Source organism: Mesoplodon bidens (genome assembly GCF_964165515.1).
Source record: "Mesoplodon bidens genome assembly, chromosome: X".
NCBI classification, from domain to species: Eukaryota; Metazoa; Chordata; class Mammalia; order Artiodactyla; family Ziphiidae; genus Mesoplodon; species Mesoplodon bidens.
Window position 1 is genome coordinate 84,297,903 of NC_138163.1, and position 27,850 is coordinate 84,325,752.

The 27,850-nt window shown below is 40.0% G+C and overlaps 1 protein-coding gene across 1 annotated transcript; it reads right to left on the reverse strand.

The window, feature by feature from the left end:
* Positions 1 to 439: 439 nt before the first annotated feature.
* YIPF6 (Yip1 domain family member 6) lies at positions 440 to 27,560 on the reverse strand. The gene is made up of 7 exons (XM_081222449.1): positions 27,236 to 27,560; positions 14,654 to 14,782; positions 13,524 to 13,602; positions 10,731 to 10,773; positions 8,139 to 8,264; positions 7,337 to 7,494; positions 440 to 5,588 (listed from the first exon to the last, which is right to left on the reverse strand). Exons 1-7 carry the CDS (start codon positions 27,290 to 27,292, stop codon positions 5,470 to 5,472), a joined length of 711 nt encoding a protein of 236 aa, XP_081078575.1. The 5' UTR covers positions 27,293 to 27,560; the 3' UTR covers positions 440 to 5,469.
* Between the last annotated feature and the right edge of the window lie 290 nt (positions 27,561 to 27,850).

The following is a 27,850-nucleotide window of genomic DNA, read 5'->3' on the forward strand; positions in this document are numbered from 1 at the left end:
TGGAGCTGGGATGAAAATCAGGGAATACGACCCCCAAACCCCTCCTTCCCCCGTGAATATTCTGCCCCTTCATTTGTATGCCCCTCATAACCGGCTCACCAGAGAAACCCAGGGCAGCAGCTCCTCACCTGTCTGTCTGCTCTCCCTCTGAGAGCATATTCTTGCTTAAATAAATACTCACTCTACTTTCTTAACTCCCTGCTTGTCTCCGAATTCTTTCGCGAGAAGGCGAGAACCTTAAATTCACAGGGAACAGTATAGTTTATAAAACGGCTATTATAGCATCTGGTAAATATTATTTGCTCAGTAAATGTGACTTCCTAACTTGCTACCTGTGCAATCCTACACAGCATTCAATATTTTCTGATGACAATATATCTGAAAACAGTATGCAGGAAATATCCCCATGCCTTTCAGCACAAGAACAGGCACATGCAAATTCTCCTTTTCCAGTGTTTTTTATTTGCACATTTAATATTCACAAATCATTTTACAGATTTATTCTTTTCACAGGTTCTTTATTTATAGGAAAGATCAGGATTAAAACAGAGCATCGAAGAGGACCAAGAAATTACCAGCAGAGATGGTGCAGAATACAAAGGCTCTAAAAGAGAACAGAGTGAACAAGAGCAGCGTGTAGCCACTTCCTACCAGGCTGGAACACTGACTTCATTAAGGCAAAGCCTTTAGTTACTGTGTTATTTCTTCACCCCACCTAGTTTAACCCAAATAGAAAGGCATTCTATTTTCACACTACTGCTCTCTGAGGTCTTAGGAATATAGCTGGTACTACATGTGACCAGAGGCATCCCTTGACTATAAACACCTGAATAGGCGCGTTAAATTTTGATGTGTTAACCATCCCTCTGGGAGAATTAAAATGAAAGAGGCAGAAGCTGCTTGATTCTTAAGACTTTGAGAAAAAGGGGAGGGGTGTATGTGTCTGGTAGTGGGAGGAGGGGAAAGAAAAGGGGCTCAAGGAGGAGTGAGGGCAGCAAACCTAACTCTTCCCAATGTATAACCGCTCTGTGTCTTTCTCAGATGCTACTAATATAGTATTCTAGTACTCAGAAAAAAACGAGTTATTGACCTCCAGTGAGCTGTACGTTGTAATGGCTAGTAACAGGGAACATACCCTGGGGAGGAGGTGTATTCATTTCATGCATATAACAATGCAATTCAAAACTGTGTCCTACTATGATCTCAGCTAATGTGTTTTCCTATTTTAAATCAATTCACTGTGTAACCTTGGACAATTTACTTAACCTTCCTGAGCCTCAATTTTCTACCAGTAAAATGAGGATTGTACCACTTTATGTTGAAGATTGGAGGAGATGCATGAAAAGCACTTAAGAATAGTGCCTGGCCAAATCCATAGAGACAGAAAGCAGACTGATGGTTGCCAGGGGCTGGGGAAAAGGGAAAAGGGAAAAGGGGGATGACTGCTAATGGCTTTGGGGTTTCTTTGTGGAGCGATGGGAATGTTCTAAAATGAGACAGTGGTGATAGTTGCACAATTATGTGAATATACTGAAAAATCACTGAATTGTATATTACTTTAAAAGGGTGAATTTTATGGTAAAGTGTATCCCAATAAAGCTGTTACAAAAAATTCTTAAAAAAATAGAGTAGTGTCTGGCACACAGTAAGTGCCCAATAAGTGTTAGCTATTATTTGTAGTAATATTATTGTCACATTATTATTTAGCCATCTTATGACCTAAGTAAATCCCTAGAAATTCTTTAATAAAAGCCCACGGAATCTAAAAAAGTATTTCTAATTTACATATATGCATTAACATTCACACATTTATTTCTATCCAAATTGCCTCAGAAATGAACAGTTCAATTAAGAAGCACAATTTCAGTATTTTACTCTGGAATAAAACAACTGCATGCAATGGATGTCTGATCATATCATGATAGGCTATAGATAAATTCCAATGACTTGATGTTATACAAGAATTGGAAATGATGGGAGATTTTCATTTTCATCTCCAGGAATAAACAGGACGTTCAAATACAGTAAGTACTTAGATTATATAACGTACACAATTAAACCTTCAAATATAGGCTTGTTAGCCTTCTAATCACATTTTAGGGGACACTTTATAAAAAGACAAATACAGTAAACAGTAAAATGCTTACTACCCCCATGCCCTGTGACCCACCCCCCCACCTTGCCCAAAAGAAAATCCCCACAATGAAAAGATACAACTCAACTCATGTAATAAACCACTTAAGAGGCAAAAGACTTGACGATTAATGACTGACTTTTAAGACTACACTGCAAAAAGATGTCCACATCAATTGAGTATTTATAATCTGAACAATTAAATCCAGTCTTCACCTTTCCTATTGCTAAAGAATATGACAACGGAGTCTCAATCTCAGAAGCAGGAGCAGCAAGTGATAAGCCACGATGGCAGTAATGCACATCACATGCTTGAATTTCATCTAAAGCGTGAAACCTTCCAATTCCCGGAACAGGGTTTCCTTTGTTGGAGTCCCCTTCCCTTCTAGTCTTCCTTTCTATAATTAGCCACGTGCCTCTGCAGCAAATCAGGGAAAGCTGTGTAGAGGGTTACAACTTCCAGATACTCAGGTCTTCTGTGACAGAAAGCAATGTACTTTTTTGCATATATTAAGAAAATATTTATTTATACCCTCAAATTGACCACTCATTTTCAGAAAGATAATTAAATCTCCATTTTACCCGCCTTCATTTAAATAAAATAAAACCATTCCCTAAGTAACCCAAAAGCAACAGACTAAAACACAGAACAAGTTGCCTTAACACCCAATATGTATAATACCCCCCCCACACACACATAAACCCCACCAAAGTTGTGGCCTTAGGAATTTCTGACCAAATATTTAGCCTGAGTAAAATTCAGTGAAGATTTAATTCCCTTTTGAGAAGCATGAATATTTCTTTAATTTTACATTATAATCATTGGGATAGCTTACAAAACAACTTTGGAAGAGAGATGTTTTTAGTGGGAAGTTAGAAAATTTCAGACAATGTAAATGGATGATCATTTAGGACCAATTTTAAAGTCAAAACCAGTTTCAAAGTATTTTCTTTATCAAGACTGAAACACTTGCTTTGTGACCGCCTGGAGGGGTGGCATAGGGAGGGCGGGAGGGAGACGCAAAAGGGAGGGGATATGGGAACATATGTATATGTATAACTGATTAAATTTGTTATAAAGCAAAAAAAAAAAAAAAGACTGAAACACTGGCTTTGTCCTAACAGGGCTTATTTTGAAATTTAAAAGGGAAATTGAAACAAATACAAATACATAACCAAAATATCTAGATAATGCTGGGACAGAGGGGACCAATTTTGTAATGCTCTGTAATTGAATATCATTCCAAGTACTCATTTGTCCTAGTATTGTTCATTTGGTTAATCTGGGGATAGAGAAAGTATATTTTAAAAATTATATATCTATGTGTAGGTCATCTTTAAATACCAGGGAATAAATATTTAAACTCCATGATAAAGAAAAAATGTGGAATAAGAAATTCCTATCTTTATAAGTAACTATATTTACAATGAATGTTTTCTGCCTGACTCCTAATCTTTGTCTATTAAGAGTTTTTCACTGTGCAACTTATAGAAGGCAGCAGTTCATATTACCTTAAAAGAACCCTGATTAGCTCAGAATCAGCCTGTCCCAGACACTCTGCTCCCTGAAAATCCTTCATACTTGTGTGCATAAATAGATGAGAATACAAGTAGGTGCACATGTGCAAAAAAGTACTTCTCTAAAGGAGAGCTAATTGGCTTTACAAATAAAGTCTAAAACCAAGAAAATAAATTGCTATCCCCAACCCGAAAAACACACCTAATGAAAAAACTGCTGAGCCCACTATGAAAAGGCAGCAGCTGTAAACTCAACTCATCCTACCTCATGCTCTTAAGCATCTAGTTGTTCTGTGAAATCAGCCATTAGAACACTAAATCCCTCCATGTTTACATGGTTAAATGCAGCCTTTGATTTAGCTTTACTTTTTAGTTAGAGGCCAGACTACACAGAATAGCAAGAAATTCCTTACAGCTATGCTGTATCCAAACTGCCTCATTCTACCCTTAAGAGAAGGTGCCCACATGATAATATGCATTAGGCACCTACCAATCTAAATTTCTGAGGTCTTCTACTTGGGTAAGTTCAAGCATTGGTCCACTGAGAGCTTCAGTCAAAGGAAGATTACAAGTTGACTGCTAACACCTTAGCTTGCATATGCATAACTGGGGAGTAAGATTAAAAATTAAGAGTGTCCAGCCATAAAAAGAAACGAAATTGAGTTATTTGTAGTGAGGTGGATGGACCTAGAGTCTGTCATACAGAGTGAAGTAAGTCAGAAAGAGAAAAACAAATACTGTATGCTAACAAATACATATGGAATCCAAGAAAAAAAAAAGGTCACGAAGAAACTAGGGGTAAGACGGGAATAAAGACACAGATCTACTAGAGAATGGACTTGAGGATATGGGGAGGGGGAAGGGTAAGCTGTGACAAAGTGAGAGAGTGGCATGGACATATATACACTACCAAATGTAAAATAGATAGCTAGTGGGAAGCAGGCGCATAGCACAGGGAGATCAGCTCGGTGCTCTGTGACCACCTAGAGGGGTGGGATAGGGAGGGTGGGAGGGAGGGAGACGCAAGAGGGAAGAGATATGGGAACATATGTATATGTATAACTGATTCACTTTGTCATAAAGCAGAAACTAACACACCACTGTAAAGCAATTATACTCCAATAAAGATGTTAAAAAAAATTAAGAGTCTCACGGAGCTGCTATTAAGCATGGCAGAAAGGTGACTATACAGAAAGACTAAAAAAGCCTGTTTTAGATGTCCTTTGCTTTTTTTTAAGCAACAAGTGCAGAATTTTCTCTAATCAAAATCTGAATTTTGCTTAGATGTTTTCTCCTCCCACATCTATGTACCCCTTTCCCAACCACTGTCATTGTCTTTTTAAGCTTAAGAGAAGTAAAATAGACTATCCCTTATTATTTATGAAAAGAGAGGCATATTCTAATAGTCATAAGGCAATATGTTTAAGAGCTGCACCTGAACTGGTATTCTCAAAACTGAAAATATGGTTGCCAACTCTATTCAACTTGCAGGATGTATCCATGTGCTTCCCGAGTCATTGGTTGTCACCCAAATGGACCACAGTGACCCCATCATGCCTTAAGGAGGCATTATACTGTGTGTACTATGCACACATATTTTAAAGAAATAACATTAAGAAGGAAAGGACGGCCTTTCAAACATCCGTTCCTTACATAAATGGTGACGGTGCTTTATGGTTCCCTTTTAATCTCCTCATATACCCAGTTACCAAATACCTCCAATATTAGACAAAAGAGGGCCAAAGGCAAAACTCCACGGTGAATTGCATCTTTGAAATGAGCTTTGAATTCCCTGGTTTTCAATTTCCATTTCCTGATTTACTGAGGAGTGAAGGTGAGAATCATCCAACTGATGACAAAGTAAAACAAGAAAACAGGATAAACAGCAAGGGCTTTGCGGTTTGGAGGCTGGCTATCAGCAAGGAAAGCTGTAGAGGCTAAACAAAGCAAAACAAGACAACAAAAAGGAGTATTTAATACAATAAGACTGTCACAACTACTAACATTTACTAAACTTGAAGGGGCCTGGCATAGTCTGGGACACAGAATTATACACTATAAGTTCAGTTACATTTGTGATCCTCAGAGAAAAAGGCATTTGGCAGCATAGTTTTCCAGACAGCTGAGGGCTACCTGTTTCAAGTATGAAAGCTTTGAAAGGTTTCAACCATTTAAGATGGAAACCTTTCTAAAAGGGGTTTCTTACCCTTTTCTGAGAAGTTACTGAACTGTGCTAAATAGGCTTACAAAACTCCTATGGCAAATGGCCTCACACTGCTGTGCTTTTTGAGTACTTGTTCTTAATAAGTTATCAGCTCTTTTAGATGCCAATCCTCTTGTCCATCCAGGAAACATATACTCATCTTTTTACTCATCAATAATCACCCTTCAAGGAAATCTTTCCTGAACAACCATCTGGTATCCTGCCACCCCAGGTAGAACTGCCCACTTACCTCTTCTGTGTCCCCACTATACCCTGCATAGACTTCCATTGCCCACCTGGAAAATTTTATTGCCCTTAAGTGTTTACATGCCTAGGTTGTGAACTCAGAGGATAGAGACCATGCCTAGCACAATGCCTGACACACAGTCTGTGCTTAATACCTATTTGCTGCATTACAGGAACTTCTCTCTCATCTAAGATTCTACTTGCTGAACCACTGTTGGCCTGGACACTTGATGACTAAGCTATTCAGAACTACATGTACGGTAAATTATCAGACTCTAAGTGAGGGAATGAGGGGCTCTTCCATGGGTAGTTAAAGCACCCAAGCTTAATACAATCCTTGGAATATCAATTCTGGCATTCTCAGACCTTACTTTTGGACTACTTCTTGGCTTTTAACCATGTTCCAGAGCAAAGAGATGTTATTGCACATAAAAATATTAGGCAGTCTGTCTATCCCATTAAAAAGAAGCTAGTGAACACTTCCAGTTTAAGGTGGAATTTTAAGAGAATTTTAGGAAAGTAAAAACAATGAGCAAATAGCATTCATTGCCACTGCTACAGGCTCTCACTAATCTTTAGCAGAATTTTCTGCTGAAGCAGACAAGTACTATGATACTTAACAACCTATACTGGGAGGTAGTATAGTACATTTCTAAACAGGTATGTGATCTGGTTGGGTTTGAAACTTGATTCCCCTATTCACTAGTTATGTGTCCCAGGGCAAGTTGCTTAACCTCTCTGGGTCTGTTCCTCATCTATAAAAATGCCACCGATAATAACTGTTTTTATTTACTAGGGTTGTTGTGAGGGTTAAATGAGATAATATATGTGAAGTACTTAGGCCAGTGCCTGGCCTACAGTAAGCAATTGGTAAATGCTGGCTATTATTATGATTCATTTGTCAGGAAAAGGCTCAAGTCATTTCTCAAGTCACCTATGCCTCCTATATGCCAGGACTAAGCTAGGTCTAGTGTAATCTCCTTTTTCAACCCTATCCATTATTTAAGGATTGAAAAAAAAAAAAAAAAAGACGTGACTCTCCACATCTCAGAAGTCCAGATAGCCAACTCAGATAAGATGAACATTAACCCTACTGAGAGAAGACGGTTCTATGGATGACACTGGCAACCATATCACTCATATGTAACTTATAAGTTACACTGCTCCTCATCTGATCTTCATCTCTAACTCATGCTTTGGTCTGCTCTGTTACTGTAGAGATAAGTACGTTCTTACCTACTATAGACCAGGCAAACATCACGATCACCACAAAAAGCCGGACCATGAAGTTTATTGGTCCTGGCTCAGCCAAAAGTACCAGCCGGCAAACCAGCATTGCCACCGTCAGGGGAAGTATACAGTAACCCAGCACACAGAGGCTCTGAAAAAAAGATCTAAAAAACAACATACATCCATAAAGATCATAAATATAGCTGATCTGTATCATGATACAGCTTATTACACAGATTTCTATGTATCATGGATCGTTACCTTCCTTCAGATACATAATACCTATACCCTAATGTTGATTTTATGAGGATAGGCCTCTGTATTAAACATGTGCTTTAGTTTTGCTCTACCCATACTCTCCTCCTCTCTGCTTAAACTCCTTAAGAGTCAGCCATCTAGGATCTAGATGATCTGCTCTAATTCCTAGAGACCTCCTTCTCCCACTGAACCTCTAAGAATGGTGTTTCTTAATCTTTTCTGGTTTACAGACCTATTTCAGAATTTGTTGAAAACTATGGGCCATCTGTTCCCAAAGACAGACATAATCTTCTAACACAAAAAATTCTGCCTATGATTTCAGGGGCTGGAGAGAGAGCACTGAAGCTTATCAAAGGACCCCAGATAATTTAAGGTAATTTAATTCAACTAGGTTATCTCTGTTCAGTGGTTTTAAGAGAACTTTCTTTTTGGCTCTCATTTATTTTGATTTTTCTTTTTGAAAAATATATAACTAGCCAGACTTCCTTAAAAATCTAAGATACATACATAACCTGGCAAGGGAAAAAGGATGCATTTTAATAATACTCACATGTTTCCTCCAAGAAGTTTTGAGTTGAGGGTGATGGTAACTGCACCAAACCAGACAATGACAAACACTTCTGCAAACTGGGGCCCTCCATCTTTTTCGCTATCTACAGAGCCTCTCTGAAGCATTCTGTGACAAAGAAATGGCATGAGAATTGCTTAATCTTTTATTTAGAGCAACAAAGTTACGGCATGGGTTCTCAAACTTTGAATCAGGGAGCTGCCCTAAACCTCACCTGAAGATCTATACTATATAGGCTGTACAAAAGGAAAATGCCTGAAGTATATGGCAAGGCTCCCTTATTTCAAATTCCAAATGCCTCAGGACTACAAGACGTTCTCCATTTGACCTCATGGGAATGCTTAAATGGATTACCGAAGACCTTTTTTGGTTAAGCAGAGGGTATAAACTGAAGGGCTAAATGTGGCTCACAGACATGAGGTTGTTGGTCCATACAATACTTAAAGTGGTCTTAAATTCAAGTTGATGTTATTTTAAAATTGGGAGGTATTTCTGGATTTTCTTGAAAAATCATAAGAGTTTGTAACACTGGACCTGCATTCGTACATGGCAACAATCAGGTGCAGTTCACACAGCAGCAGATCCCTTCACAAGGGCTTCTGGTAATCAATTCGCAATGCATGCATGTACACATTTGAATTTGTAATCCTTGGGTTAAGGTTCTAGTTCTGGCATTTAAAAATGGAAACAGTCTATAAACCTATTTAGTTGTTGATTTTTTTAAAATCAAAACATACAGATTATCATGAAAAGGCTTTGCTTCGAAACTGAGTAACTGAACAGTCACTTATATCCTCTCTGAAAATTTTACAGATGTAAACTGTTTTGAATTTTGGACTCAGAACACTTGTACTCTGTGCCATTTTTTCCAGTAACAGAATAAGTAACATCAAACTCACAACCTCTTCTTATTACAAAGTATAGAGAAGTCACACAGTAAGTCCTGTCCTGCTATGCTATGTGCCAGTACAGGCTTTTGTATTCTATGGTTCTGCATACTCCATTCCAAGTCCTGACAATCCAGTGCAAAGAATGCTGGCCCTCATCCCTTGTTGTCTGGAACTCCTATTGCTTCAGCATGGTATGACGGAAAGAACATTAACTGGCCTGGAAGGCAGGAGACTCAGATATTGATCCTAATTCTGTCACTAGATATGGAAACTGGAGCAGATCACTTGATGTCCTGGGACTCCAATTTTCTTCTCTGAAATAAGTGGGATTAAACTCTATAATCTCTAAGGTTAATCTTTCAAAACTAAAAAGGTATATGCTCAGAGCTTCTAACATAAACCCTTTCATCAAGGCACTGAATTGTTTCCCTTGATATGGTTATTAAAGGCATAAGATAGAGCACTCCACGTTTTTACCTAAATTACCATGTGCTTGACTTACATTTAAAAATGGGTAAAGAAGCCAGTAAGAAACTTGAATTTAAAATCATAAAAGGTTCGGCCTGGAAAGGACCCTCAACCATCTCCTTTTGTAGATATGGAAAAGGAGACCCAGAGAGGCTAGGTGGGAAGAGATGTGTAATAATTGCAGAGGTAGAGAATGGGCAGTCAAGGAAACCTGAGGTTGAATTCCAGGTCTACCACTGAATATGTGACCTTGGTTCAGTCCTCAATCTCTGAACGTGAGCTTGTTTGTCAAGAGAGGAAAAATATTCACTTCTTGTTATGAGGATAAGAGAAGGTATTTAAAAGTTTTCTGTAAGCTGAGAAAAATCATTATACAAATTTTGGTTATTAGTGGCCGAAAGTCACTCTGCTGATAGCAAAGTTAGGATGAGAACTCAGAACTGAATCCTAGTGCAGTATTTTTTCCACTCCACCTGTGGTTATATTCCCCTCTCCAGCAGAACTTTGCTTTCTTTCTGTCCTTTCCCTTTACATACAATGCATATGGAAAACGTAACACTTTGAAACATGATCTTGCTTTGAACTCTACCACTTCTACTCTAATGTATTCTCACTTATGCTTTTAGTAAATTTTAAAAGAATTATGTTTGCAAATAAACAGTGCTTAAACCTACAGATACTTAATTCACTTAGCTTAATGAGGTACATGAGTGTGAATAAATGTTGAACAGAAGTGGCTAAAACAGGATAAGAAGTCATTGGTAAATGGAGGTGGGCATAATTTTCACATCTTTAAAGTCCATCACTCTTTGAATTGATCTAGAAAAGTACTTGACTTTTTAGATTTAAATACATAAGGAGTACAATATGTCACAGAAGTCCTAAATGAAATATTCAGTCAAAATCCCCTTCAGGGGCCTCCCTGGTGGCGCAGTGGTTGAGAGTCCGCCTGCCGATGCAGGGGATACGGGTTCGTGCCCCGGTCTGGGAGGATCCCATATGCCGCGGAGCGGCTGGGCCCGTGAGCCATGGCCGCTGGGCCTGCGCATCCGGAGCCTGTGCTCCGCAACGGGAGAGGCCACAACAGTGAGAGGCCCACATACCGCAAAAAGAAAAAAAAGAAAAAAAAAAAAAAAAAATCCCCTTCAATTTTGAAACTCCATGAAAAAAATCTAATCTATCTCAAATGACAAAGAAAGGAAATATAAGTACTTACAATGCAAGTGTCACACAAAGGATCAAAGGGCCCCATAAATCCCCTATAAGAAAAGACAGAAGACTGTTAAGACACAACCATGTAGTGTTTTCTGTCTTTATTCCAATATGTACCTCTCCCCCTCTTAGAATTCAGACATCAAGGCTCTCCCTGTCTGCCCAAGCCTTCCCACCTCTGCTATCCCTCTGCTGACCCTCCCTGCTCCCCAATTCTGAATGCCTTTCTTCATATATCCTTTAAATTTTGTTCACTTCACATCCCACAAATCAACCCTCTCCCCACCTACTAAGCCACATTCCAGCATGCTACAGTTAAAGACCAACGAGCAAGGAGTCAAAAGACTTAAGTGCCCTACCCTGCACCATCAAACAGAAGACTAAAGCCAAGTCACTTTACCTATCTGAGACTACATTAGACAAGGAAAGTATAATCAGGTTCACCTCACAAATATGCAAAACAAAGCTGGGAAGAAGTGATGTTCCCAAGTTTCCGAAAATAATTAAGTGTGGGGGTGGGACCAGAACCTAGAACCAAAACCAGAATCTTCTGATTCCTACTACAAAGCCCTTTCCACTCTGCAATACTGTTTCCCTTTCATAATTACTACATTGAACTAGCACAGAATTTCTGTTCTTATAGGTGAAAAAACAGCCCAACACTGGTAATTTCATCGGGTTAAATGTTAACAAACAACATGAAAACTTTTTGAAAACTATAAAGGCTCTGTCAACATTAGGTCTAATAACTGTGGCTCTCAATCAATAGCTGTTGGGTGATTAATAAACCAACAGTTCAGTAACATACAGCTTAAAGCTTATCTTCCTCAAGTAATATGAAAAAAGGTACATATACCACTTCTAACTTTAACCTCACTTGTACATAACTTTACTTGAAAGAAGTGTGCATATGGACATACTTACATCTTTTTCTTTAAATAAGTAATTTTGACACCACTGTGGAAAGTTTGTTAAAGATGTAAAAAAAGAAAAACCATAATCCTAACACTCTAATAAACTATTGTTTATTAAATACGCAATAAATTGTTAAAATTTATCAACTGAAAAGCTGAATTCAAGTACAATTGACATTAATGCGCTTTTTTTAATGCAGTGACGACTGTTTTTAATTTGTAAAAGATTCATAACAGTATTTTGTAACTATTCTTATTCTTGTGAAATACATAAAACACAAAATTTACCATTTTAGTCACTTTTAACTGTACAGGCACGGAGTATATTCATTGTTGTGCAAGCACCACACCATCCATCTCCAGAACTTTTTCATCTCCCAAACTGAAACTCCAACCTATTAAACAATAACTCCTCAATACTCCCTCAGTCCCTGACAACCATCATTTAACTTTCTGTCTCTATAAATCTGACTACTCTAGGTACCTAACATAAGTGGAATCATATATGTCCTTTTATGTCTGGCTTATTTTACTTAGCATAATGTCTTCAAGGTTCATCCATGTTGTAGCATGTATCAGGAATTTCATTCCTTTTTAAGGATGAATAATAACCCATTCATATATGGCATATACCATGGTGTATATAACACACTTCGTTTACCCATCCATCCACTGATAGAGGTAAGAGTTGTTTTCACCTGCTGCTATGAACACGGGTGTGCAAATACCTGTTTGAGTCCGTGCTTTCAATTCTTTTGGGTATATACCCAGAAGGAGATGTGCTGAATCATGTGGTAGTTCTACACTATAAATTTTATATACTATAAAATTATGTGGTAATTTTTTGAGGAACCACCATGTTGTTTTCCACAGTGGCTGCACCATTTTACATTCCCCCCAGCAATGCACGAGGGTTCCAATTTCTCCGCATCCTCACCAACACTTGTTATTTTCTGTTTCTTTGACAATAGCTATCCTAATGGATCTAAATTGGTATCTCATTGGATAAGACAGCTTTTCTGAGGAAGAAACCTCAACCTCAGAAAAGTTAACTGTCTTATCCAAGATCACACGCTATTCAAACACTGATTTGCCCATGCTCTTTCCACTATATACGAGCTGTAGCAACCATGTGTCAGCTTCAACCCACAATGTACTATGTTGAAAAAGATTCTGACACTGCATCCAATTGCCACACAGTGATGGCACATTTGCCACATATTTGACATCCTTATATTACAGCTGAAATGCTGCCAAAATAGAAGGTACACTCATGTACAACATCATTGTTACTACTCTCAAACAACAGATTCAATTTTTTTCTGACAAAGGGTACTAAGAAAAACCAAGAATGCTTGAAAAGAAAAGGTCTAACAATTTTAAGAATAAATTCTAAATAACAGCATAATTTTCTGCAAACACTGTTTTGGAACTCCTAAAGAAAGCAGTCAACAGACTAAATGATCATTCTGAAAACAGAAATGTCAATAAAGTACTATTAATTTGTTAAACCTTTAATGGGTATTAGCTATTATTCTAATTTAACATTTACACATTTTGCCTTTCCCTTGGAAATCATTAGCTCTTTGGTTGAACAAAGTCCCTATGTCTTTGCCACTTCCAGAAATATTCTTTGCAGTGTCTATTATAGCAGGTGAGAATATACAGTCTATATTTATTGATGAGGACAATATATTCAGCAAAATCTTCCAATCTCTGAAATTCCATCCTAAATTTTTAACTTTTTTTGAAAACTTCATTTATGTATTTTTTCATCCTGCAAAATGACATCAGTTTTATTACCACAGAGCCTTTGCCTTATAAAATACTTATGATAAGGTATGATGAGAAACAGCAAAGCCTCAAAATCCTTATATACTTACAATCTCTCAAAAGAGTATTGCTTTTCCTTGGGTACAAAACATGCATGAATTTCTTCCCAACAGCTTTTAGATCACGCATCTGAAAGACATAAACAACTTGTACTGTGATGACCAAGGTTGCCAAGCAGCCCCCTCACTAAATTTGCTAAAATTTCTTCTATTTCATTCTCCTGGGGGCCCTTCACTGATTTTTGGAGCTATAACTCCACTTTAATTCCTTCACTATACAAACAAACCAGAGAGGTGGGGTTTTTCTATTAACTCCTTTTTCTATTAACTTTTCCTATTAACTCCTTAAGCCAACATCTAACTCTTTACCACATTCATCAGTTCTGTTTTGATTTTTTAAACTCCACAAAAGAGAAACACAGCCCTCCTGTTACTTAAAGAAATGAAAATAATAGCACTAGTAAAATCTGCTCTGCAAAACACAGTACCTAACTTTCAGTTCTTACTTGATGAGGTCACAAGGGGTAATCAGCTTGCTCCCAAGCTAACACATTCTTCACAATATGTAAAGTCAATTAATTTTCAACATTCCCATACATTCTGGCAAATGAATCCTAGAAGCCAGATTTTTAAAAATCAAGACATTTAAAGAAGGGTACAGTCATATAAACATAACCTCTCAAAATATAGTTGAGGTAATTCTGTCCTAATTTTTTCAACCTAGAAATTTCTTCATGTCATTAATAGTTCTTTGTAAACATGACTTTTAATGGTTGTTTACCATTCTACCACAAAGATGTAACATAATTTACTTAACCGATTACTCTTCTTTGCAACTTTCCCCCATTATAAATATTGCTGTAACAAACATCTTTGTATAAACATTTTTCTGTATTTTTAAAAATACTTTTGTATTAAAAAAATTTTTTTTCCTTATACTATACCTAGAGAAGCGGAATTATCACCTCAAAAAGATTGGACATTTTAAGTTCCTTAATATCCATTACAGCCAAACTGCTTTCCAAAAAGGCTGTACCAAATTATTCTCTAGGGGAGAACCTTAAATTTCAATAAATAAAATACACTGAAAACCAGTGAACCAAACAAAAATATTACAAAGCGCTATTAGCTACTTAGCCCCATGACACTGAACAGAAGTTCTCTCAACTTGTCTAACTTACAATGGTATTCTGAACAGATTCATTCAATGTGGAGCTGTCAAATTCCCGAATGCGAGATCTCATGGGAATGGTGATTTCTCCTTCCACAGGGATGTCTTGTGAGATAGATATATCTGAAAGGCCTGCAAACTGAGAAGAGTTAGGGACAAAAATTTAAAGCCTGTAATAAACTGTAGGATTCCCCCAAAGACATCATCATTTCCCAGAGAGCAGGACCATGTCTTTTTGTAGGGTTTTATACAGTTTTTAAAATAAGGTGTTAGCTCACCAGACATTGAACAATGCAGTTAGCCAAAATTCTCAAATGCTTATTTCTTTTAACTTAAAGAAGGAGATGGCAACCAATGGAAAAACTTATAAAGTAAATGGCAGAGACTTTCTTGCCCTCAAATATTTGGTTTCTTTCAAGCATGAAATCTTTTTTTATATCCTTATCGGAGTATAACTGCTTTACAATGTTGTGTTAGTTTCTGCTGTACAACAAAGTGAATCAGCTATATGTATACATATATCCTCATATCCCCTCCCTCTTAAGCCTCTCTCCCACCCTCCTATCCCACCCCTCTAGGTCATCACAAAGCATCAAGCTGATCTCCCTGTGCTATACAGCAGCATCCCACTAGCTATCTATTTTATATTTGGTAGTGTATATACGTCGATACTACTCTTTCACTTTGTCCCAGCTTCCCCATCCCCCACACCCGTGTCCTCAAGTCCATTCTCTATGTCTGTGTCTTTATTCCCACCCTGCCACTAGGTTCATCAGTACCGTTTTTTTAGATTCCATATATGTGTTAGCATATGGTATTTGTTTTTCTCTTTCTTACTTCACTCTGTATGACAAACTCTAGGTCCATCCACCTCATTACAAATAACTCAATTTCACTCCTTTTTATGGCTGAGTAATATTCCGTTGTATATATGTGCCACATCTTCCTTATCCATTCATCTGTCGATGTACATTTTGGTTCCTTCCATGTCCTGGCTACTGTAAATAGTGTTGCAATGAACATTGGGGTGCATGTCTCTTTTTGAATTATGGTTTTCTCAGGGTATATGCCCAGTAGTGGGATTGCTGGGTCATATGGTAGTTCTATTTTTAGTTTTTTAAGGAACCTCCATACTGTTTTCCACAGTGGCTGTATCAGTTTACATTCCCACCAACAGTGCAGGAGGGTTCCCTTTTCTGCACACCCTCTCCAGCATTTATTGTTTCTAGATTTGTTGATGATGGCCATTCTGACCGGTGTGAGATGATACCTCATTGTAGTTTTGATTTGCATTTCTCTAATGATTAATGATGTTGAGCATCTTTTCATGTGTTTGTTGGCAATCTACATGTCTTCTTTGGAAAAATGTCTATTTAGGTCTTCTGCCCATTTTTGGATTGGGTTATTTGTTTTTTTTTGATATTGAGCTGCATGAGCTGTCAAGCATGAAATCTTAACAGGATATAAGCTAGTAAGATTGCAGAACTTTTAGTGACCTTTCAGTGATCACATCTTAGCACAGCCACAATTCTGTTGCACTTCTGCTCCTTAGTGGGCTCCAGTGGCCTCTGCTGGCTAAAAAGGAGCATTATGTGAAATCTAAAGGGAAACTGGGAAGAACATGGAAATAGCAAAACACATCATTATTTATAATCTTTTTACCAGATTACTGGCAACCACAGATCAAATAACATTTCCAAAGTGAACTGCAAGATTGCAAACTTTTAAACTCTTACGTTCATATGCCAAATTTGATTACTGTGACTGAAACTCTAGAATCTTCAAGTTCCTAAGAAAACAGAAGCAATCCCTTCTCATATGGTTTTTGGCCCAATGTTTAGTGGGCAATAGTTACAGGTAAATGAAATACAAGACAGTATACAAAAATTTTAGGAAGAATAAGGTTGTTCAAAGAACTTATGAAAAGCAGCTTGTCAATCACACTCTTAATAAGGAAATTCAAATTAAAGCTACTTGAAAATTCTTCACCTGTTAGACCGGCAAAAATCCAAGTTTGACAACACATTCGGCAAGTGAAGCTGAGGGGTAAAAGCACTCACACACTGCTGCTGGGGAGACAAAATGGTACTAGGCCCTATTGAAGATGAATCTGGCAATATCTAGTAAATTTATATATGGATTGCTCACCACTTTTAGGAGTCTAAACTGGTAAAAATACAAAAAGACATATACATACACACACACACAAGGCTCTTCATTACAACACTACCTGTAAAAGCAAAAAACCTGAGAGTAGCCCAAATGCCCATCAACAGAGAACCAGTTGAATAAAGCATGGTATGTCCACATAATGGAGTGCTATGCAGCTGTAAGAAGGAATGGGGATATCTCTAAAGAACTATTATGGAGTGTTAAATTAAAAAATAATGTGGAGGAAAGTGTGTATACATGCTACTATTTATCTGAGAAAAGAGGGGATACAAATATATATACATATCTGAATATCTTTTAAATATAAGAAATAAGTCATGTAATGTGACCTGTCACATGTAATGTAAGAAATGTCATAGATTTTTTTTAAAAGAGGCTTCCTAATTAGGAAAGGAGGGAATAAGGTGGAGGAAACAAGTAGAGAAGTTAGTCTTCTTGGAACACACATTGTTCTGTATATATAACTTGAAATCATATAAATACTTCACAGAATTATGAGACAAAATTAAAATTTAAAAGCAGTCCCAAAAACTGAAAGAAAAATGAAACAAATGAACCTACTGAATTAAATACACAACCACACAGAGAGCAACTATTTCAAGTGACTTTACAACACTGTAATTTGACTTCCAATTAGGATGTAGAGAGCTGGAATGAGCATCCCATCCACTAGAACAATGAGAAAAAGCTAGATTAACTACAAAATCATAACTTTCCTTGAACCCATCAGAGAGCTGAGGTTGTGGGGCAACCAAGTAGCATGAATGAAATCTAAGGAAAGACAGGCACTTACTTCCAAGAAGAGATGGGACATGAGCACTGGCTCATCTGTAGCGAAGCAAGAGAAGACAACAACACTGGGCATCACACAGATGGTTAAGAATTCAGCTAAAATTTAAAATGAATTGCTAAAGACCAAGTGTTGACTGGTGTGAGAGTACAGCGTCCCTGGAAGCATTAGACACAGGAGGCATTCACACCCACTTTCAGGCTCTTCTCCACAGACTTCCATTGGTCCAGGTGTGAGGGGAGTAGCTGCCTCTTCTGAGAAAAGCACAGAGACTGGCTCAGACCCTTCTCCCCTACAGAAAAAAGAGCCTTAAAGCTGCTGGGGGAAGATCAGCAAACTCTGTTGTCTCCAGAGCACAGGAGAAAACCTACTGTGGCTGGGGAAAGGGCAAAGACAAACCTCACTACTCCTGGAGGAGGGGTGGGAAATCATCCTGAGGCCAGACTATTAGAGTCTCCCTTCAGCTGGGGAAGACAGGATCACTGAGAAAGTCTCACCCAGGAAGACTCAGGGACACATGACCTACCTAAGGCAGAGGCTGGACCAAAACAACAAAGAATCTCCACCTCCCAGGTACCCACCACAAGGCTAGCAAGTATGCAGTAACAAGCAATAGCAGTCTAGTGCTAAGGAAGGGACTAGAGCTTGGAGAGAAACTCACTATTTTATGCAGGGGCAAAGGGAATGCAGAAAACTAAGCATAGAGGAGGAACATTAAGAAAAACACTGGGAAAACCTAGTGCCCACCCTAAGCACAAGGTAATAGGAGAGGAATTTGAAGCTGATGATGCATTGAAGGTTCCCATATCAAGTACAAAACCCAAATACAGTTCAACTCCTTACTATATTGACTTAACCTCCATAGTAACAACTTAGCAGAAAAGATGTGCCATTTCCAGGCAGTCTCTACTGTTATATATGATGGCCAGCGATCAATAAAAATTTACCCCTTCCCCATAAACACACACATGCACACACACACACACACACATACACGGGGAAACAACCTTCTGTGAGAAGACAAAGCAATTAAACCAGACTCTGAGGTGACCGAGATGTTAGAATTTCAGAAGAAAAATTTACCATGAATACAATTAATACGCTAAAAAGGCTCTAGTAGAAAAGATATATGCATGAATGATGGTGAATTTCTGCCAAGAGATGGAAACTGTAAGAATCAAATGGTAATGCTAGAAGTAAGTGAATACAGTAACAGATGAAGAATGCCTTTGACAGCCTTATCAGCAGACTCAACAGAGCCAAATAAAGAAATCAGTGATAGGTCAGTGAAAATTATCTAAACAAAAACAAAAAAAGAAGAGTTAGAAAAGAAAAAAAATTACACACATCAAATCATTGTATTGGGGCTTCCCTGGTGGCGCAGTGGTTGAGAGTCCGCCTGCCGATGCAGGGGACACGGGTTCGGGCCCTGGTCTGGGAAGATCCCACATGCTGCAGAGCAACTGGGCCCGTGAGTCACAACTACTGAGCCTGCGCATCTGGAGCCTGTGCCCCACAACAAGAGAGGCCACGACAGTGAGAGGCCCGCGCACCATGATGAAGAGTGGCCCCCGCTCGCCACAACTAGAGAAAGCCCTCGCACAGAAACGAAGACCCAACACAGCCAAATAAATAAATAAATAAAAATTTTAAGAATAAATAAAAAATTTTTAAAAAGAGATAAATACCTAAAGACAAAAGCAAAAATCCACAAACCTAGACACATTCACACTACTGAAAACCAAAGATAAAGAGGAAAACCTTAAAGGCAGCCAGAGAAAAAAGACATTGCAATCAGAGGAAACAGGTAACAGACATCTCACCCAAAACTACACAAGGCAGAAGAAAATGGACACACCTTTAGAGTGCTGAACAAACAAAACTGTCAACCCAGAATTCTAAACCCAGCAAAAATAGCTATTAAAAATGAAGGCAAAACAATGACTTTTTTCAGATGAGCAAAAGCTGAAACATGCACTACAAGAAATGTTAAAGGATGATCTTCAGAAAGGAATATGATATCAAAAGGAGATTTGGATTTACACAAGGAAATGAAGATAACCAGAAGTGGTTTAAATGAAGGTAAATATAAAAAATTTTTATTTTTAATTATTCTAAAAGGTGATTGCCTAAAGCAGAGGTCACCAAACTTCTTCTGTGAAGGACCCAAATAGTAAATATTTTAGGTTTTGAGAGACAAATGGTTTCTGTTGCAATTGCTCAACTCTGCCACTCTAGCATGAAAACAATCAAAGACAATACATAAAAAATATGTTTGGGGGGCTTCCCTGGTGGCGCAGTGGTTGGGGTCCGCCTGCCGATGCGGGGGGCACAGGTTCGTGCCCCAGTCCGGGAGGATCCCACGTGCCGCGGAGTGGCTGGGCCTGCGCGTCCGGAGCCTGTGCTCCGCGGGGGGAGGGGCCGCGGCAGTGGGAGGCCCGCGTACCACAAAAAAAAATTATGTTTGGCAGTGTTCCAATGAAACCTTATTTTCAAAAATAGGTAGTGGGCCAGACTTTAAATTATAAATATATAACATTTAGGAGATAACTGGAAATTTGAACACTGATAAGATATTTGATATTAGGGAATTATTGATTTTTTAGATGTACTAATGATATTGTGGTTATGTTCTTTAAAAACAGAATCCTTATCTTTTAGAGATACATATCAAATATTTACTAATGTAATGATGCTGGGGATTTGCTTCAAAATAGTATAGAGGGGGCTTCCCAAGTGGCGCAGTGGTTGAGAGTCCGTCCGCCTGCCGATGCAGGGGACATGGGTTCGTGCCCCGGTCCGGGAAGACCCCACATGCCGCGGAGCGGCTGGGCCCGTGAGCCATGGCCGCTGAGCCTGCGCGTCCGGAGCCTGTGCCCCGCAACGGGAGAGGCCACAACAGTGAGAGGCCCGCGTACCGCAAAAAAAAAAAAAAAAAATAGTATAGAGGAAAGTGGGTAGGGCTATAGAAGAAAGAAGATTGGCCATAAACTGGTAATTATTATTGAAGGTTGGGTACCTGAGGGTCCACTTTACCATTCTACTTTTGTGTCTTTGAAATTTTTCTTAATAAAAAGTTAAAAAATGAACAAAAAATTCCTAATTTTAGGGACCATCTAAGTTCTTTTCCCTTTTTGCCTCCCCTCCCCAAGCCAAAATGAATCTAAATATAATCAAGCCTCTAGATCTTAAAGTTTACAGGAAATATGTGGACAGAGGCACATACTAAAAATACCACAAGGATACAATCAGCCAAATACAGAAAGTGGAGAATTCTACAAGAGAAATGACTGAATTTAAACAAATAAATTACATTAAAAAGAGGAGAACACATATATTAAAAGAGACTTATTGGGACTTTCCTGGGGGCTCAGTGGTTAAGAATCTGCCTGCCAACACAAGGGACACGGGTTTGAGCCCTGGTCTGGGAAGATCCCACATGCCACAGATCAACTAAGCCCATGCACCACAACTCCTGAAGCCCACGTGCCTAGAGCCCATGCTCCACAACAAAAGAAGCCACCACAATAAGAAGCCTGTGTACTGCAACAAAGAGTAGCCCCTGCTCGCCGCAACTAAAGCCTGCACGCAGCAACAAAAACCCAACACAGCCAAAAATAAAATAAATTAAAACAAACAAACAAAGGAAAAGAAATGTTCCTTTACAAAAAAGAGAGACTTACTAACCAAATGCAATTTGTTGACCTTGTTTGGATCCTGATTTGGACAAATTGTAAAAACACATTTTTCTTTTAGAAAATTGGGAGGTGAACAGAGATTAGATGATATTAAGGAGTGATTATTATTATGTTATGTGTGATAACGACAAAAAAAGTCCTTACCTATTAGGGAAACATACTGAAGTATTATGGGTAAAGTGATACGTCTGAGATTGGCTTTAAAACACTCACAAAAGATCATGAAAGACAAGGAAAGACTGAAGAACGATTACAAACTGAAGGAAACTACGGAAAAATAACAGCTATATGCAATGTGAGATCCTGGATAAGATCCTGGAACAAAAAAGGACATTCGTGGAAATCCTGATAAAATTCAAATAAGATCTATAGTTTAATAGTGTTGTACCAACGTTAACTTCCTGGTTCTGATCACTGTACTATGGTTACATACAATGTTAACACTAGAGGAAGCTGGGTGAGGGGTTTACAGGAACTCTCTGTACCATTTTTGCAACTTTTCTGTATGTCTAAAATTAGTTCAAAATAAAAAGGTTAAAATAATACTCCAGAAAAAAATATGGTGGGGAAATAAATGAAATAAGAATAGCAGAATGTTGATAGGTATATGGGATTTGTTATACTACTCTTTATTTTATTTACATATTTGAAAGCTTCCGTAGTAAAATGGTAAAATATATCACTTCCTTGTTTCTGCCATTCCCTCAAACTACTCTCCTTCCTCTCCTTTTCTCTGATCAAACTGCTCTTCACACTCCCACTCTCTTAATCCTTTGTAGTCTACACTAGTCTTCCCACAACTTTACTGACAGTGCTAATAGTGACCTCATAATCAAGAATTACAAGAATCCGGGGACTTCCCTGGCAGTCCAGTGGTTAAGACTCCGTGCTTCCAATGCAGGGGGTGCAGGTTCGATCCCTGGTGGGGGAACTAAGATCCCACATGCCACGGGGCATGGCCAAAAAACTAAAAATTAAATAAATGAAAGAAAACCTGCAAGCAAACAAAAGAAAAACAAAAGAAATACAAGAATCCTTCCTCAGTTTCACGCTTTGAATATTCTTCAGCACTTAATGCGTAAACCAACCTGTTTTGAAGTCATTATTCTCCCTTTACTACTACAACACTGCCCTTTCAAGCTCCAGGATTGCTTGTTTTGAGCTTTCTTGCTGCCTGCTACTGCTAGGGTAGACAGGGCAGTGCAGAAGGAATGGGCTTTGAAGCCAAACAGGCCTTTGCCCTCCCTTGGAAACAACGCTGCTACAAGAATTAGATAACACCTGCATGTCACCTAGCACATAGTCAATGCTCAACATGTGGTATCTGGAGAGCCTTGGTTAAGAGTGCAAGCTCCTGGAGGCAGGCAGCCTGAGTTCAAATCCTAGCTCCATCATTTACTACCTGTGTGACAATGAGCAGGTTCCTTTTCCTCTCTGTGCCCCAGTTTCCTCATCTGTAAAACTGAGATAATGGTACTATCATCACAGGGTTGTCCTGAGGAAGAAATATATTAATACAAGTAAATCACTTAGTAGCAGGCTCACAGAAGGGGAAAGATACATGTCAAGAGTTCAGGTTCAAGATTCTCAGGGAGTCAATTCAGGTTCTGTCACTGCTGTAGAAAGTAAAAAGTATTTAGCTAGCCTTTGTCATTTGTTCCTGGGAGGTAGCCTCTAAACTCCTGGGATTTCCTAAATGATAGTAATATTTTTGTTATTCGTAGTGGGCCCTAATAGCTTAGCTAACCGGTGAGCCCTGGTAGACAGCTAGTTTATGTTAATGAGATTACAGCATGGTGGCTGACCACTGCTAAAATACCAAACACAAGATTAGAGGATTGGGCGGTTTGAGTCCTGTGATATAAACAGGAAGCAGAGGAGGCAATGATCCAGTCAACCACACCTACATAATGAAACCTCAGTAAAAACTCTAAATATGTGGGTGAGCTTCCCTGGTTGGCAATATTCTGCATATTGTCAACATCAATGTATCAGGAGGGTAACAGGGTCCTGTCCTGACTCCACAGAGAGAAGACAAGGACGCTTTGTGTTAGGGACCATCTCAGACCTCAACCTACGCATCTCCCCCTTTTGCTGGTTTCTGTTGTATCCTTTTGCTATAATAAAAGTGTAATTTTAAGGACAGCATTGTCCTGAGTTCTGTGAGTCATTCTAGGGAATTACAGAGCCTGAGGGGATCACGGGAACTCCTGAATTTATAGCCAGTAGGTCAGAAGTGAGGGTGGTCCTGGTCCTGCAGCTGGTATCTGAAGTGCGGACATTCTTATGGAAGACTGTGCCCTTAACAGGGGAAGTCTGGCCTAACTCCAGCTACTTGGTTTCAGAAGTCACTGCAGTCACTAAAGTGCCATGTGATTCCCACTCATCCCCCATCCCAACCCTTCCTCAGTATCTCTTCTCCAGAGAATTAGTGACATTGCTCAGCGAACTGAGCCAGGATCTGTGGCTCTCTAGCCCCAAATATGAGACAATACCACCAGGACCTCAGCTAGTGGATCCTGCTCTCTGACTATCCCCTCAGTGGGGATGAAAGGTGACTTGGACCCCATGTCCCGCCCCTTCCTCTGTGCAGGCAGCCTTGTGCACATACATACACATGTGTGCACATAAACACATGTGCACACTTTGCTGCCTGGCTTGGGCCAATGAAGGGAGGAGATAGAGGCAGGGCCAAAAACACACAGTAAAAGCAGGGACTGCAGCCTTAAGAAAGTGGCTGGGAGCAGATGGCTCATACTATTGACCAAAATCCTAAAGAGAGAAAGGAGTCAACAAGGTGGAGGGAGGGATGGGGTGGATCAAGCAGGAAACAGTTCAGTCCAAGATGTGGGGGTGGGGGCTTAGTGGCATGGTCTCTAGCCAGCACCTTCCTCTGGGACCAGCTTCCTTCCAGACCTCAGGCTACAGTGATTATTATGGCTCTTTTTCCTGCTCCTTAAACAGACAGGCAATAGACAGGCATTACCCAAGATTCTGTATTTTCAACTCTATGCAGATGACTCCTAAATCAACCTTTCTAGTCCTGACCTCTTGTGAGCCCTGAAGTCCATATTTCAGTGTCCAACTACCTGTTGGATATCTACTGGATGGCCTGCCAATATCTCAAACTAAACATTTCTAAAAGTGAATTAATCAACTTTTAGGGCCCTCATTCTCCTCTTCTGTATTTCTGTTCAGGGTATCACTTCCTCCCATTTGTCTATAGCCTTGCTTTTCAAAATGTGATACTGGGAGGAGCAGCAGCAGCAGCGCCACCTGACAGCTTATTAGAAATGCAGAATCTTAGGCCTCATCCCAGACCTACTAAATCAGAATCTGCAATTTAACAAAATACCCCAGATGACTGCTATGCACGTTAAAGTTTGAAAAGCACTATGGAAGACACATTCTCCCTAGCACTGCAAACCCTCGAGGACTCCGCCTTACTCAAATCTTCACATCTGCCACTGCTGTAGTCCAGACAGTCATCAATTCTTCCTGGAACTACCGCAACAGTTGCACTGGTATCCTAGATTCCAGATACTCCCCATGGTAACTCCTCTGTTATGTTGTCAAATTCATGATTTAAAACCCTTCCCTCCTCAAAAATTTCCAGTGGCTCCTTGTTGCCTATTAAACCTCCCGGCATAGTAGTCAATAAGAAGAAATAACACTACATGATAATTATGTGCCAGGCACTCTACCAAGTGTTTTATGTGTTTTAACTCATTTAATCCACCAAACAACCCTGTAAGTATTACTTTATCTCCATTTTACAGACAGGGAAGCTGAGGCATGGAGGCGTTTGGTAATTTCCCCAATACCCCGCAGTTAGTTAAATGACAGAGCATAGAACCAAACCTAGACAACTTGACCCCAAAGCACACATCCATAACCACTGTTCCATACTGCCTCCCTAATTTAGTAGCCTTATCTTTTAAGGTTTACCTCCTAATACTTCCCTGTGCTTCAGCCAAAGTAATCTCTCTGTTGTTCTGCAAATGCATTAGCACCTCCTAAACTCTGTACCTTCACCAATGAGAGGCTGTGTAGCATTACTGGAAATACTCTTGGTTTCAGAAGCAGACCTAAGTTCAATTTTCAGCCTAGCCACCCTAGGGAAATCATCAAATCTCTCTGAGTCTCATCTCCTCACCTGCAAGTAAAACACAGTTCAAAAACCACCTAACTGAAATAGTTGCTGTGAAGTTTAGAAAATATGCAGACGATGTTTAGTATAATCCTGGCACATAGCAGGTGGTCAGTCACTGATAGCTCTTACGCTCACCTGCAATTCAAATCCTACCCATCCTCTGAGGCCCCCTCAAATATAACTTCTACCATGTAGCTTGCTTCATCACCCCAACTAAACATGATAGCATCTTCTCTTAAGTTTTGTTAATATTTTATGTGTAACTTTCTTATATGGTGTCTTATTTTAGCGTTATACATTTGTCTCATCCCTACAAATTAGACTGTAAGCACCATAAGGACAGGCCATTTGTATTTCCTAAAGCAACTAGCATAGTGTATTACACACTGTGGGAGTTCAATAAACATTGTTGAATAGAAGTGGACTGGATACTGAGTAATGAGTAACCAGAACCACTAAAATTAATTGGAGGAAAGCTTCATAAAAGAGGAGTGGGTCAGTTTAGATGAAAGACAGGAACTAAAAACACCTAAGCACCTGTAACTACGTCATACCAGGCACTATGAATATATTAGTTCATTTAGTACTCTAATTCTGTGGTGACTTACTATCCTCATTTTCCAAATGAGGAAACTGGGGTTCAGAGTGACTTCCTCAAGGTCAGAAGTCTTCCATGAGAACTTGGACCTACTCACTCTCTTTCACCGTTGTATCTTCAGTGCCTAAAAGAGTGCCTGGAACACAGTGGATACTCAATAAATATCTGTCAAATGAAGGAAGTGATGAACAAACAGAGCTAGTAAGCAGAACCAAAACTAGAATCAATTTCACCTGACTCCCAGGTCAGCCCTCTACTATGTTAAGTTGCCAATTTAAAACAGAGAAAAGGGATGTACCATTTATTGAGCAACTACTATATAACTAAACACTATTTGGCATATAACTAAACGTTGTTTGGGAGGAGGGATTGGGGGGCAGAATGTTGAGCTGACTACACTCAGTTATGGCACTGACTGTATTAGACACTTCACATTGTATTAGACACTTAACATAATTTGTCATTTCAACTTTGTAAAAACTCTTTGAGGCAGGTATTTTTATCTCCATTTTACAGATGACAAAACACTCTCCATGAAATGACTTGCCCAAATTCACACAAGCGGCAGAGTGAGTGATAACTTTACCTCCAAGTTAACTTTAACTCCAAAGCCTGTGTTCTTAAATACTTGTCCAGGCTTTGGAATTGTAGTATTTGCAGTAGAAATCCTATCCTCTGCAGAGACAGGAGCAAGAGAGCATCATGAAGAGGACTGCAAGGAGCTGCGACAGGGAGGGCAGGGATAAAACCAAGACTACTGGGGGTCACTGAGCAAATCAACAGTCAAGTTCTAACGTCCCATGGGAAGTAATCTCTCATTAAATGCCAGAATGCTGCTACTCCAACAAGGGCTAGCGACAAGTCTCCATAAAATGAGGGGACAGCAGATGCAAAGATACTTAAATCGCCTAAAGCTCAGCATTTAACAAAATGCAGGGGACGAGGATGAAAAGGAAAGTGAATGAAAGTTTCACAAGAAGGCGTGGGAACAACGCGGGTGGGGGGAAGCGGTTAGCCCAAAGAACAGGTGCAGTGTTGGGACCTGTTCCGGCATCGGGTACAGAAAGGACCTGCCGTGAGGAAGGGATTCCGGCTCTTTCACGCCACGAGCCCGTCGCCCGACTTCCTTAAGGGGCATCTGCCTCACCCTCGGTCCCTTCTGTCACAGAACCCAAGCTCACCAGGGGCCTGGGCGTTGCTGTCCCTGGGTCTCCGGGAGACTCCGCCGCTTCCGCCATCCTGGCCCTCCTTCTCCCGGGTCGCTCCCACAGTCCTTTGCGGAACCTGAGACGTGGAGGCCGCGGCCCGTCAGCGCGTGTGCGCGTGGCGGCCGCGTCAGCGAAAAGCGCCTAGCAGCTGCTAGCGGCCCCGGCCCTCGGCCCTCGGCCCTCCTCCCTCGTCCTCTGGGTGGTGGGCAGGGGTTAGCGTCGCCTCGCTTCCCTTCTTCCGGGCCACGGGTCTCGCTAGACACGCTCCCTTTTTAACACTCCACCCCGGTTCTCAGCGCACTCCCGTCCGCCGCGGGGCCGCCGCTTCCTTCTCTCCCCCTCCCACCTCTTCGCGCCCCCCCGCCCCCGCCCCCGCCCCCGCCCGCGTCTGCTTCCGGCTCTCTGGAGGAGGGTCGGTGTGCCGCCTCCCACACCAGCACTGCACCTTAGGGAAAAAGCCTGCCCCTCCCCCAGCGGCCGAGAGACTTTCTTTCCCAGTTGCTGAATAAAGGGATGAAGCCCACCTTAACAACTGTTCCCTCCACTGTCGCTGTCGCCTGGATGATTACCTGCGCTTCTCATTCCACT